A 14,587-nucleotide genomic window follows, 5' to 3' on the forward strand; every position below is an offset into this window, starting at 1 on the left:
TTTTAATCATTGTGAAATATAGTTGGTGTACTGGTTTAAAAAAAAAAAGGTGAAAGAACAATTGATTGATATTGCTGATCTTTTGAGACGTTGTCCTGGAAACTGAATTAAAATTGTTGTTGAAATTTTGAAAGAAAAAAAAAAGAGCAATAGAGAGATATTGGAAACTTCTTGTTAAAAGAGGAAGCAAGAAAGAATATGTCGAGGTTGAAAAAAAAAAACAGAGACGCAGAAGAGATTGATTGTTCAAAAGAAAATGGGAGGCAAATTTTCTTAAGCGAAATAATGTGTAGTGCCTAAAAAGGAATTTGTTATTAACTATTATCCTGTATCCTACTGCTTTCCCTAAGCCTAAAATACAACCTATACATGATCTCACTCAAAAACTCCTACATTAGTGGATAACTACATGATAGTCAAGCTTATGGTTATTTTCAGTAACATGAGATACTTTTTTGTTGAGAGTGAGTTGATTTTTTTTTTCTACATATGCCCTTTTTTGTTCTATAATAAATACATTCTGTGACATATGAGCATCTCTCTTCATTTGGTGAGACACACTTGAGATTAGAAAATATTGTTATTTCAGTTCTCAATGAGTGAATATGAGTGCGGTTGAAGGTTGTTTGAATTCAAGATTTGATCTTAGTTGATTCTTCTTTACCAAAAAGTCTCATTATTTTGCTTAAATTTATTAGCCACTTCTTTATTAATCTCCTTTGCTTGAGGACAAGCAAGCGTTTAAGTATGGGGGAATTTGATAAGATAAAAAAATACCATGTATAAGCTAAGTTACTATTTAAATTTCAATACTAATAATTTTATTTTCTTTGCAGGAAATACCATAAATTATTAATATATTAAAAACTCATAAGTTAATGGAGCATCTGAGCAAAAAGAAGAGGAAAAGAAGAATGTATCAACTGAGCATATTTGTTGGTGAAATATTATTAGCATACAACTGCAATGGCCATTTGCTGAAATTTAACGAAATGTCCATATGAGCTCACGATAAAAATAGTTATGTATGTACCAATGGTTTTTGGAGAACAAAAAAAAAAAACCAGAAGAAAGACAAAACAAGAGAAAAGTCAAATGTTACTTGACAACTTCTTGTTTAAAGGATATGAGCTCAATTTCAAGGCAACCTGACAACTTGCTTTACATGGCATTGGAAGAATCTATAAATTGAACATGCTCAGCTGCTTGAAGGGCAATTACAAAGAGGAGAGGAGAGTGCTAAAAAAAATACATTGTTCGATTCCTTAGCCTTTTCCTTAGTTATTCGGTATCGAAAATTATTCTAATTCCTGCTTTTAATTAAATAGTTGAATTATTCTTCTTGAATATTTCTTCTATTTTCTTATTTAATGGACATCAATATTTCCGTTGGTTGTATTAACTCCAATATGGAGTAACTTTTTTTTTTTGTGTTGGGAGAACGATGGATCTTGATATTTTTATATAATAGTAGATATTATTCCTCAATTTAAAATGTTTGAGCGGAAGTTTTCTATTTAACTTTTATATGCTTTACAGTTAGATGTTATTTTATTTGTTAACGTTTATCTAATTTATACTACCAATTAACTTGCTACTAATTCTGTAATCGAGAGAGGCGGAAGAAGTAACATAGTTAATTGTCGTATTGATAGATGTTAACATTTATTTAGTGACATCTATCTCTTTTATGTCGTGATTAATTTTACAATTATTTGTAATCGAGAGAGTGCGATAGTGTATTGATTAGTTATAGTAAGTAAGTAAAGGACTTACTATAAAGAGCATGTTTACATTCAAGTATATATTTCTAGTGCTTTAATATTACTATTTTGATAATTAATTTGTATAACCGAGAGTAGTGCGATTAATTCTTCAACTTAAGTAACAATATATAAATGTAATCATGAGAGACATTTATACATTTATGAGATAGAAATTGAAGATTAAAGAATTTACTTTATAATAGAAATATCAAGTGAAGTCAGGATCCCAACACCTTTTATTATATTTGTGAAAATCCAAAATATATCTCCATTGCTCTATTTGCGTATTTTTAGTTAATTAACTCACAACTCAACTCTTTCTGTTTTTCTCAAATAGTAATTAAAACAAGAAACATTTATAGAATAGATAAAACAATCTATGCGGGTTAGACATCTTTCTATACTATTATTTGACAGAGTACGAGTTAAAATATATATACGCCAGACACTAGTCAATGTTTTTCTCTAAAGTCGTTTAAAAATATCAAGATTAAATATAAATATAAAAGTTTATCTAGTGCAAAATCAAGCATATTATTGGGTGTGTGTGAACAAGTCCCACGTGAAAAATAAAAAAGAAAAAGAAGCTACTTATAAGGTGTTGGATACTCTTAATGGCGTGAGGCCTTTTTTAGAAAATCGTGATGGATTGGTTCTGGATACTCTTAATGGCGTGAGGCCTTTTGTAGAAAATCGTGATGGCTTGATTCAAAGGGAACAATATCACATCATGTTAAGAGTATATTTGACTATTTTTTCTCCAATACTGGTACCTCATTATCATAGCCAATGGTTCGGCGAAACGAGTATGGAGATGACAAATTGATAGTTTTGGGTCTGCCTTAGTGCCTTTACCTGTCTATGAGCCGGTTTGATACCTCTAATTGCTTTAAAGACGGATACACAATAAAAGAAGCTAGTGGACTTTGGTTTCCATAAATACACCGTTGATGTCAATAGCACACAATTAAGCCCATAAATAGTTCGGGTCATGTAAAACTTAGTTCAAGGGAGGGAGAGATTGTTGGGTGTATGTGAACAAGGTCCACATAGGAAGTAGAAAAAAAAAATACTTATAAGGTGTTGCATAATCTTAATTATTAATCTTAATTATGAGATCTTTTGGGAAAATCATATAGGTTTTTTCCAAAGTGAACAATATTATATCATGTTAAGAGAATCTTTGGTTCCCCCTCGCGCCACACCCCCCAACACACGTTTTCTGGTGTATATCCCATTTTAGTCAACTTCTATCAGTAATATCCACTAAATAATTTCGTCATTATTTAATTGTCGCATTATAATTCTAATATTATAATCCCTATATAACTAAGTAACTAACACCAACCAAACGGCTCCTAAAAGTGGTACCGTATGTATTTTTAAGGGTTCAAAGCCCATTTTCACTTATTTATCTTTTTGTGAATAAAACCCATATAAATTAACATCAAACCTCTAATATTCATACAAATCAGGTAGATTCTTTCATACCAAATTGTTGGTATCTAAGTAATTAAACATAAATAGAAAGGGGAAAGGAAGAATTTAGAGAAAAGAGGAGAATTCGAGAAGAAGAAAGGGAAATTTGATTTATATAAAATCATAAATGAGGTTATGTATATGTGTATATATATATATATACAACAAGTCACGCAAATGAAATGCCACAATGAGAAATTACAAAAATAAAGAAAAGGCCAAAAGACAAGCTAGCAACTACAACAGAATTTTCCGCCAAAACTGGATGATGACAAGTTTTGAAAAGTAGATGGAGCATTGGTAAGACCAAATGGCATCACTAAGTACTCATAGTGATCTAAGTGTGTTCTAAAAGCAGTTTTTGGTATATCCTTAGTGTGCATTCTTATCTGGTGATAGCCACATCTGAGATCAATTTTGGATAAGATCATGGCTTCTTCAAGCTCATCCAATAGATCATCAATGATGGTAATAGGGAACTTCTCCTTAATGGTTTGTTGGTTTATCTCTCTATAGTCAACATATAACCTCCAAGTACCATTTTTTTCCCACAAGGACAACAGGTGAAGCAAATGGACTATTGCTATATGGATAATTCCCTGGGTGAGCGTGTCTTTTATCAACTTTTCTATGATATCCTTCTTGAGAGAAGAATATATTTATGGTCTGAGGTTTATAGGTTTGGTGTGAGTAAGTAGATGAATTTTGTGATCAAAGATACCTCTGGAAAGGGGAAGGGCAGTAGGTTAAAAAAAAGGTGTTAGTATTGAGTGAGTAAAGGGTTTAAAAGTTCAGGAGTGTCACTGTTAGAAGGTAGTTGTAATGCATACATTTGGTAAGGTAGTGATTCTATGGGTGTAATATGGAGCATGAATAACTGAGCATCATCCATTTTCAGCTTATTGGTGGCTTTAGTACCAGATATTTGACATTTAGGATGGCCGCCTTTTAGGACATGCAGTTTCCCCTGATAATTGTGGAAAATAGTTAGTTTAGCAAAATCCATAGTGATTAGACCAAGAGTGAGCATCCAAAGAACCCCTAGCACAATGTCATACTTGCCAATGGAAAACACTATCAAATCAGAACCATAAGTGGTGCCTTGTAACAACCATTTAAATCCTCTTACTACACCGGTAGTAGGAGCTTCAGTACCATTACCAACACTGACATTTTGAGGTTGTCAGGAGAAATGATACATCCAAGCTTTTTTGCAGTGTCACAAGTAATAAAGGTGTGAGTACTACCACTGTCAATCAAGATGTGCATGGGTCGTTTATCAAAGTAACCAGTAATTCTAATAGTTTGAGCTCCTCTCACTCTAGTCAGTGCATACATAGAAATTATTGGGGTGTTGTCATCAGGAGGAACTATCTCTTCTTGAATTCCGACCTCCTTTAGGTGCTCAGGATCCTCTCCCTCTAAGATCAACATATGTTTAGGGAGATTACATCTATGACCAGGAGTGTATTTTTCTTTATAGAAATAACATAGCCCTTGAGCTTTCATTTCCTACATTACACTACGGGATATTATTCTCTTGTTTCTACCCGCTATTGGAGGAAGTGTAATAGCTTAGTATTGGTAAGTATTTGAGTGAAAGTGAGGTTTAGATCTGGTTGTTTTTTTTAGTAGTGGGTTGATTTGTGGTAGGATGATATTTCTGAGCTCTTTGATTGACTGTTAAGGTTGTCTCTCTCGCAAACCTATAGACTTATGACAGTGTGGTAGGACTTTGGAGCATACTAGTGTAGGCTATTTCAGGTTTCAGTCCGCCTAAGAAGCAACTAATAGCTTGAGAAGGAGTAAGATAGACTTGAGTTAAGAGTCTATCAAAAATAGTTTGAACTCCTTCACAGATCCCTCCTATCTCAATTGTTTCAACGTAATCATAGGATCTACAAACACCTCCCCAAATCGGTCAGTTAAGGCTTCTAAATATTCATCCCATCTAGGTAGTGGTATAAAGCCCCTACCTCTCATATAGGATTGATGCCAAGCTATGGCATCATCATCAAAATAGAGTGATACAGTTTTCACTCGTTGTCCCAATGGCACATCATCAAAGCAGAAATATTGTTCAACCTTATGCAACCAAGTAAGGAGATTATTCCCATTAAATCTAGGAAAATCAACCCTAGAATTTCGATTAAAAGATGACTAATAAGGACTAGCACCCATGATACCTTGAGAATTGACACCTTCAGTTCTAGATCCAGACAGTTGAACTTCTTCAGCTCAATTATCAACTAAAGGCGACCCTTTCTGCTAATTCTGTTGTTGAAGCCCTTCAATTCGCTCATCATCTGCAGGTAAATAAGATCCCTTTGCTCTAGCATCTCCTGTCGCTTAAGAAATCACCTTGCTGCACAGCCAGATCTCCAAGCAACTCGTTCATATCTGGAGCTTGGCTCGTACCCGTAGTAGTAGTTTCGCCTTTTATCATGCAAGCAACTCAATCTCGATGCTCTGATACCAAATTGTTAGTATTTAAGTAATTAGACAGAAATAGAAAGGAGGAAGGAAGAATTTAGAGAGAAAGGAAGCAGAAAAGTGGAGAACTCGAGAAGAAGAAAGGGAAATTTGATTTATCTCAATTCATAGTCTACAATGAGGTTGTGTGTGTGTGTATATATACACACACAACAAGTCACGCAAATGAAATGCCACAATGAGAAATTATAAAAATAAAGGAAAAGGCCAAAAGACAAGCTGGCAACTAACTCCAACAGAATTTCCCGCCAAAACTGGCTAATGACAATTCTAGCCTAATTTGTGACTCTAGCCACTATTTTGTGCATCATTCTTTTGATTATTAGGAGCAGCTCCTTTTTTCTGTTAAAATTAAAGCTTTACAAGACTAAAGACTTACTCGGCCAAGCTCTTGAAAAGCCAAATCAATTTTTATTTTTAATCCATTGTCGAGAATTTTCTTGATTCGCTTAAACTGTTAATATAATTTGTTGTTTCACTTTTATTGCCGCTGCAATTTCAAATTTCGGTTACTTGAATTTCGTAGGTTGTGACGCCCATGAGGCTTTCTATTTAATAATATCAAAAAGTTCAATGAATTGGAATTTCTCTATTGGTATAGGTCATTTTGGGGCAAACCACAAATTAAATTGTTCCCAAGCGTTTTGAAAATAAAGTTATACATCAATCCACATGTTAATTTCCTCTCTGAAACTCATTACTGATCAATGAATAATAAAATATAAAACTCACTATCACCATCAATGCGCACACACGTCAAAGTTGTGCGGTTTGGAGTTCAATGTCAAAAAAAATGCTGCACCTCAAAATTGTGCCGTTGACAAGATGAATAGTATTAAGCTTCATTGTTTCATGAATATACAAAAGCTAGAAAATATCAAGAACACTATCAAAATTATTTTATTCAAACTTTTAAATTGGGGAATGGTCTTACAATAATATCTCTTCCCTCTATAAAATAATAAAAGAATGAAAACTATTCAACATTCACTGCATATACCATCTGAACTTTATGAGAGCCATCCGACCATGTTATAATCCCAAAATTGTAACCAATTGATGCCTTCTTACCATCAAATGAGACTTCAAAAGAAGCTTTCTTTATTCCTTTCACAAAGGCAATCTTTCTTGGATAAACATTAACAACCAAACCAGGTGGAGCGATAACTGAAGAAGTATAAGTGGCATATGGAGAACCAACATTCGTCACAACTCTTTTGACTCTCATAACCCCTTGATTTTGCTTAAGTTTTTCTACAGAGATTGAAGGGTAATTTATGTGTGATATGAGTTCCTTTTTAGTAGTACTAGCATTTCTTGGACAATCAAAGTTATTTTTCTTTGATACTACTAATCTAAGTTCTTTTTCTTTGTAGCCATAATAACAAAGAAAGTTATAGTAATCGTTCATGGTTGTTTCAAATACTAAGCCCGGATTCAGAGCTTTAATAGGGTTTAATTCGCCGGCACCAATTTCATGTGGACTTGCATGAAGACTTGACGTATTTGTCAAGGGATTTCTCAGATTGTTGGATATTGTTGCTGCAATGGAAAAAATGAAAATTCAATTACTATCAGCAAAGTTTGAAGGAGAATAAGAAGTGGTTAGATTAAAGGCGAAATACATAAATGATCCCTTTAAGTTGTCTACAACGACCATATAGATTTCTTTCGATCTCCACTTAATCATTTCTTTGGAAAAGATTTTTTCCTATATTATTTATAAATCATAGGAGTACTAAATATTTTAACGTAAACTTGATATGTCACATACCTGTTGTCATGATAGCAGATTTAATCATTGAGAAGCTCCATGTTGGGTGAATTGATTTAATGAAGGCCATAGCTCCACTAACATGTGGACATGCCATTGATGTTCCTGATGTTATGCCAAATAAAGATGATTTTTTTTCATCTTGATTGGGTATCATAGCCGATAAAATGCCAACGCCAGGAGCAGTTATATCAGGCTGCACACCAAAATTTAAAGGTCATAGTCAAGTAGTTGCACATAGTTTATCACTCGAGTTTAACTTATATATATGTACGGACAGTGTAGATACATTTTTATTTAAAAGTTAATTCCAATATAATGGGCAAGTAATTATCAGTACTAATTTGAATTTGAAATTCATTCTCTTTGAACCAAACTACATACGTGAGTACATATATTTGCATGATAACAAGAATAGTACTCATATTATTTCAACTTCTTGAACAGAAGTAATTTATCTATTATAGATGTAACTTTGGAAATTGATGAAGTTGACGCCTATGAGTAAGGCAAAAAAGCTAAGTAACTAATTTTTTAGACAGAGAAAAAAGAGTTTAATTAGAACCTTAAGAATATTCTCTGTAAGTGTTGCAGGTCCGCGTGAAGAAAAATCAGCAACTACTGGAGCTGGCTTAAACCTAAGAATCTCGTTAGCCGGATATATAGTTGCCAATGGGTTCCTATAATTTGATGTAAACATTAAGTGTGAATAAATATTTATCATAATATATCGTAATGACAAAAGGTGAAGATAAACTTTTGTAATAAATGTCTTAGTCTTACTGGGAGGAATTAAAATATTGAAGAATTTGTGCACCAGCCAGCTTTCCAAATTCAGCAAATGGAAAGTTGCCTGAATCAAATGGAGAAGTTTTCTCTTGCTCGTCTATTAAAATCAAACCCTTTGCATCGGCATCTTGCACAACCAATTTCTTGATTTCTCTTGATATTGACCAGTCATCATTCATACAAACAATTATTTTACCAGCAACTCTTTTGGCATCCAATGACCCTGGCATACAATACCTGGTTGCGTGCATTTTCTCAGAAAAAATATAGTACAAATGTTTTTTTTAACAAGCACTTCAAATGTTTCAAATTTTTTTTTTTTTTTTTGACATTCAAGCAGGGCAGCCAAGGGGACGCAAGCGGTTCGTCCAGTACATACATACATATATATATATATATATATATATATATATATATATATATATATAATATGTTGTATCTCTTTTGGCTTCTTCATAGGTTTATTCTTCATATTTTGAATCTTGTCAGTGAAAATCGATCGGACTCTGACACTGCTTCAAGTATATACGAATGACCCATCTAGATTGAAACAAAGGGGCTATTAGAGATTCTAATTTCAAAAAGAATTATGCAACTGATTAATTAATGTGTGTGATCAATTATTTGCTAATTTCATGATGAAATTAAAGAAGAATGAAAATAACAATAGAAACAAGAAAAGGGAGTACCTGGCTTGAGAAGTTAACGAGGGGTGGAAAGGAATATTGTCACCGAAAGCAAGCGGATAAGTTTTGGATCGACCAGTAGGATTAAAACTTATTCCTGCTCCCTATTGGAATATTAACCAATAAATAAAAATATTGAAAACTCATAAAAACATACTATTAAGAGTGACGGAATCTTAAATTAAAGAATTTAAATTTAAGAAGATATCCTTTTTTCAATCGCATAAAACAAAAATCTCATATAAAATGAATAAATGAAATAATGACCCTGGTTTGGACGCAAAACATATAGTAATACAGATTCGACATAATCTAGCAACTTTATCCCAAATCATGCCGTATGTATATATTTTAGAAATCAACTACGTATGTACATATAATAAACTGTGAACCCATTATAATGAATAAGTTGTGATTTCAGTGGCAGGCAAGGGATCACCAAAACCTATAAGCTTTAAATTGTGGATTCAAATTAATCGAGTCAGTAAATTTCCGACACTAGTTGAGTTTAATAAAAATAAAAATAAAAATAAAAATAAAAACAAGATGAGTACGTAATAATTAAGAATATTATTTTTACCTTCAAGGAGACATTGTTTCCCAAGACCACATTGGACTGAAATTTTCTATCAATAGTAGAAGCAGCAACAGTGAAAATCCAAGGAGCAGAGTTGGTTACAGTGTAAGGATCAGGCCCCTCATTCCCACCAGAACAAACAACAACAACACCTCTCTCAGCAGCATGAAAGGCCCCAATGGCAATAGGGTCATCTTTGAAGTCAGTTTGAAAAACAAAACTCCTCCCAATAGATATTGAAATTATGTCAACTCCATCTTTAATTGCATCATCAATTGCTTTGAGTATAGCAGAACCTTGAGAATTTCCCTCTGAACATGCTTTATAAGCTGCTACCCTAGCAGAGGGTGAGCCTCCCCTAGCAATGCCACTTGCTAGGCCAAAGTAAGTTGCATTAGGGACAAATGCACCTGCTGCTATGGAGGCTGTGTGTGTCCCATGACCTTCTTTGTCTCTTGGTGTTCCATTTGGTTTTGATGGTATTGTTGTAGTGCTGCTAGTGTTTTTAGGTAATTTGGTGATGCTGGAATCTTGATCTTCAATATTGTAAAATCTTGCTCCTATCAACTTCCTACAATAAATTTAGTTTGAAGAATGTTAATTAGTCCAATTTTTTTAGGTGATCTGGAGAATGTGTGACGCTACGAGGGGGGATTGACGAAATTTCGCTAGTATTATTTAGCATGCTCACATTTCCTTATGTTGAGGTAGTTCACTATCAGAAAATCGGGAAATTCCAATGGAATTCTTCGGAATTTGGCCTCTCATTAAGGGGCTTCCCACCAAAAAGCAGCCAGAAACACGACGGACGAGCCAAAATTCGACAAATTTCATAGGAAATTAGCAATTTTCTGATAGTAATTCGATTTGATCCAGATGAAAATGGACTGACCAATGAGATTTTCATGCCTTTTATTGAGCAAGTCATATGTATACCTTTTTTTCAAGTCAAGATTGGTTGTTTAACCTCTTAGTAATGTATTAAAGAAAGAGATAAGGGTCAAAAATGTACCTCAACTATCACTTTCTTTTGTGTTTCGTACCTGAACTATCCGAAGTGAGACTTTTCTAGTTAGCAAAACACACCTCGACTTATATATGATGGTGCTTGTACTACACTCTCTATTTTTGTTTAAAAATCTTGCCACGTGGCACTCCACGTGGATAAATAATTCCACCGTGGCAGAACAAATTGTTAGGTTAAAAGTTAATTCCGCGTGGATAATTTGCTCACATTTGCAAAAGACATTCTTCCCCATTTTGACAAGAAAATATGACCAATGAAGAAGATGAAGGTAAACAAAATAAAGGAGAAAATCTGATTAGCTCTTACAGAAGAAGAAAATGAAGAACAAGGCTGATAATGAAGAAGAAATAAATGAGAAAACGACAAGAGAGGAAGAAATGAAGAAAAATGACTGAGAAATGATGAAGAAGAAGGGGGAGAGGTTAGGGTTTTAGAATTAATTGGAAAATTAAAAAAAAAATAATGAGTCAGCTCATATATAGTTGTTACACATGCCAAATGGACGAAATTTTTTGAGAAAATTATGCTTCATGCGCATTTTGGTGTTTAAGGTCAAACATTTAGTCTAGTCAGCGTTCAGGTGTGTTTCTTAACTATCTGATGATAATTTAGGTAAGTCTCACTTCGGTAGTTCAGGTATGAAACAAAAAAAAAAAAAAAGTGATAGTTAAGATATGTTTTTGACTCTTTTATCTCTTAAAATGGAATGATGAAGTTTGTTTTTGGTGAACATTGTAAGTGGAAACAAAAACCAAAAAAAGGAGGAGAAAAAGGAAAAAAGTGATGACCTATTGCAGTTTGACTTGGCAAAGTCAAATCCTTCCATGCAGACTCCTTTCCATCTTGATGGAACTTTTCCAATATGTTGGTCATCAAAACTAGGCGACTCGGGCCATATGCCTGAAAATAAAGTGTGATTTCCACACATAGGAATTTTTAGTGCCATCATTAATAATTTGGTCTCGAAAAAAAAAAAAAAAAATTGGTGCAAAAATAATTGTTTCTTCTTTAGAATCTAGAGGAAAATCTTGATGAGTTGCGAGGATTTTTTCACCACTTGTGACTAAAATCTTAACTTTTGTGACCAAAAAGTTAAAAAATGACTAATTACCTAGATAGTCCTTTAACCTTGGGTAAGTTTGTATGGCTAATTTAAAGATATTTGATCACTAGCCAAGTTTATATATCTAACTTAAAATAGACAGTTTTATCAAGTAAAGATGCCTATTTAGTCACTAGCTAAATTTGTATGTCTAACTTACAAATAGTGTGTCAAATTTAAGGGGTTATCTAAGTATTTAACCATAAAAAATTATTTACTGCCAGAAAGAACCTGTGTCAATAACTCCAATTATAACGTCATAAGATGAAGCATGGTTGTAGTGGTAGCTGGAATAAGAAGATCCAACGACACCCAAAAAATCCCAGGAGCGTGTTGTGTGAAGTTGGAGTATTGGATCTGGAAACACTGATACAACCTCCTCATGACCTGCTTAATTAATTTTCCAATTAAATAAAACTAATGCATAATTTTTGAAATAAATATTAAGCGCGCGCGTGTGTCAAAAATTAATAAACGACTATATATCATAATTAATGATAACCTTACGAACATTAAATCGACATTACTTTAAAATTATTTTGGGATCGGAGTGAAGGAGATCCGAGACACTCCGAGTTAGAAGAGATATTTTGTGAGAGTCGAACAATGTACCTCTAATTCGAGGTAATAGTTTTATCAGTGATCATGAGTTATCACTCAATTCGAGATTAATATAATATCTTATAGTAACTTAATTAAAATTTTAAAAATTGTACGATGTTGTATGAAAAATAAGTTTAAAACCATTTTGTTTAATTTCAAATAGTAGTGTTGAATCTTTTTTTTCTTTTGGGTGACAAATGGAGTAATTTCCATGTGTTGATCATGAATCACAAATATTGGTTAACAAATTTATGAAGTGGTAAAATATTAGTTTAGAAACTCCAAATTAAGAGTGATAATTCCTCGCTAGAATGAACTCAAACTAATTTTTGAGGATTAAGAAAATTATTAATGGAAAGCTCAAGAGTCAAGATAGGTGATTCGTTGTTTTTCATCTCAAAGGTGTGTGGCTCCACAAAGGCACAAACTATAATTTCTTATATCGTCAATTTAAATTACAAAGAGGAATTTAAATCTTTTGGAGACACACAACTTATAATAATTAAGAAAGAGAAACACATAAAATATTTTATTCTTCTCCTTAAATATCTTTTACAAGTATAAGCAACTAAAAAGCAAAAAGAAAAGAATCTTACGTGACAAAAGGGTGGCTTCTTCTTTTGTAAGCAAGGCACAAAAGCCCCTATAAGCATGATGGTAGGAATGCCTCAATGAGATTCTCTCACTTTCTTCACTGTTCCAAAAGTAAAACAAATACTACTATTTTAGTTTGTGTCCATGATATCTTCCAAAATGTATACAATGTATATACAAGTTCAACATTATTTTTTGAAAGTAAAACAAATATTATTTTAGTTTGTAAGTCCGTGATATCTTCCACAATGCATATACAAATTCAACGTCATTTTATGCATAGTAAATGTTAAAATCCCTTCTTTATATTTTGAATCTCCGATATATACTGGCTTCGCCACTGATCATCAGATTATACAAGTTGCTATGCAAGATGTCCAAAATCAACCTAGTATACTTACTATTTTTCTTAATTTTTATTGCTTATTTTCCAGCCAACTGAAGGGGAAAAGAGTGTGAAAGCAAGCATAGTATGTAACCTTGGGATAACGGATGACAACATCTGAAGATGAGTTAACTCTGCAATTTCAGCTGTGTCTCCACTGTTGTTCAAAGGACTACCCATATACACAATGTAAGGCTGCATAAAATGATCCAAGCAAAGTTTGTAAAATAAATAAATAATAAAATAAAATAAAAAGAAAGAAAAAGGATAACACTATGTGACAAGCCTGCATGCAGGCCAAAAACAGGAATAAAATAAAAAAAAACAAAGAGAGTTACTCGTTCAAAATAATTTGAATATAGAAAAGTATTCATGATATATATCACTTAGAAAGTTCAATACAGGGATCAAAGTATATACAATCTAAAACTAAATTTAAAATGCAATAAGTTACTATATATATATACAATTTACAATATAATGAGCAATTCAAATACTCGAAATTTCACTCTCTAATCCATTTTCCCAAATTCTAAAACAAAACTAAAGAGAAAATTAATTACCTTGGGAGTCTGATCATTTGATGTAATGCAATAAGTTATCATAAGAAAGAGCGTCGAGATAATAGGAGAAAATTGAAAAAGAAAAGCCATAGCATAGAGTATTACTCATGCAACTAAATCCTTTGTCGATCGACAAGAAGAGAAGTATATATAGGCTTTTATAGCTTGTTGTTTCTCTCATATTTTTGTATTATTATCTTTTCATATTATATTTATACTAGTGATTAATCTTACAAGATTACCTAGCTATTAATCAAGTAAATGGAAGAGAAGAGGATTAGTCACATGATTTCTCGAAAAAGGGGAAAAAGTTGAAGTACATGACAAGCAAGCACTTTCGCACTATGCATGCACTAGTGTTGTGTCGTTGGTTACACCTCAAACGTTTGCAATATTAATATTCTTTGTTCAGCCACCTAAGTGATGCCCTATATCACTTTTTTAACATCGATTCTTCTTAGTTAATACTCAAAATATTATTGATAAACTGGTTAGTGATTAATTGTTTTTTAATGCGGAACTAAAAGATGAAAAAGAACAATCAAATTAAAGGCGATCAAGTGATAAGAGAAAATAAACAAAATTGGCGCAACGTAGATTTTAGGAGGTGTTTTTGCATATTTTGCCTTTCAAGAGTAATGTCAAATACCATTACATACAGCGTACATGTGATCACCGCTAATTTTCAGAGGAAAAAGGGAAGAATATAAACAAACACTTGAAATCTAATTAATTAATTAATTCGTTGG

The 14,587-nt window shown here is 32.9% G+C and overlaps 1 protein-coding gene across 1 annotated transcript; it reads right to left on the reverse strand.

Moving 5' to 3' along the window:
• Positions 1-6,568: 6,568 nt before the first annotated feature.
• Positions 6,569-14,105, reverse strand: LOC132062585 (CO(2)-response secreted protease-like). Its single transcript, XM_059455125.1, has 11 exons — positions 13,839-14,105; positions 13,370-13,470; positions 12,893-12,990; positions 11,925-12,080; positions 11,380-11,491; positions 9,568-10,135; positions 8,991-9,091; positions 8,296-8,538; positions 8,078-8,192; positions 7,513-7,708; positions 6,569-7,280 (listed from the first exon to the last, which is right to left on the reverse strand). Exons 1-11 carry the CDS (start codon positions 13,926-13,928, stop codon positions 6,715-6,717), a joined length of 2,346 nt encoding a protein of 781 aa, XP_059311108.1. The 5' UTR covers positions 13,929-14,105; the 3' UTR covers positions 6,569-6,714.
• Between the last annotated feature and the right edge of the window lie 482 nt (positions 14,106-14,587).

Source organism: Lycium ferocissimum, chromosome 7 (assembly GCF_029784015.1).
Source record: "Lycium ferocissimum isolate CSIRO_LF1 chromosome 7, AGI_CSIRO_Lferr_CH_V1, whole genome shotgun sequence".
Classification (NCBI taxonomy): Eukaryota; Viridiplantae; Streptophyta; class Magnoliopsida; order Solanales; family Solanaceae; genus Lycium; species Lycium ferocissimum.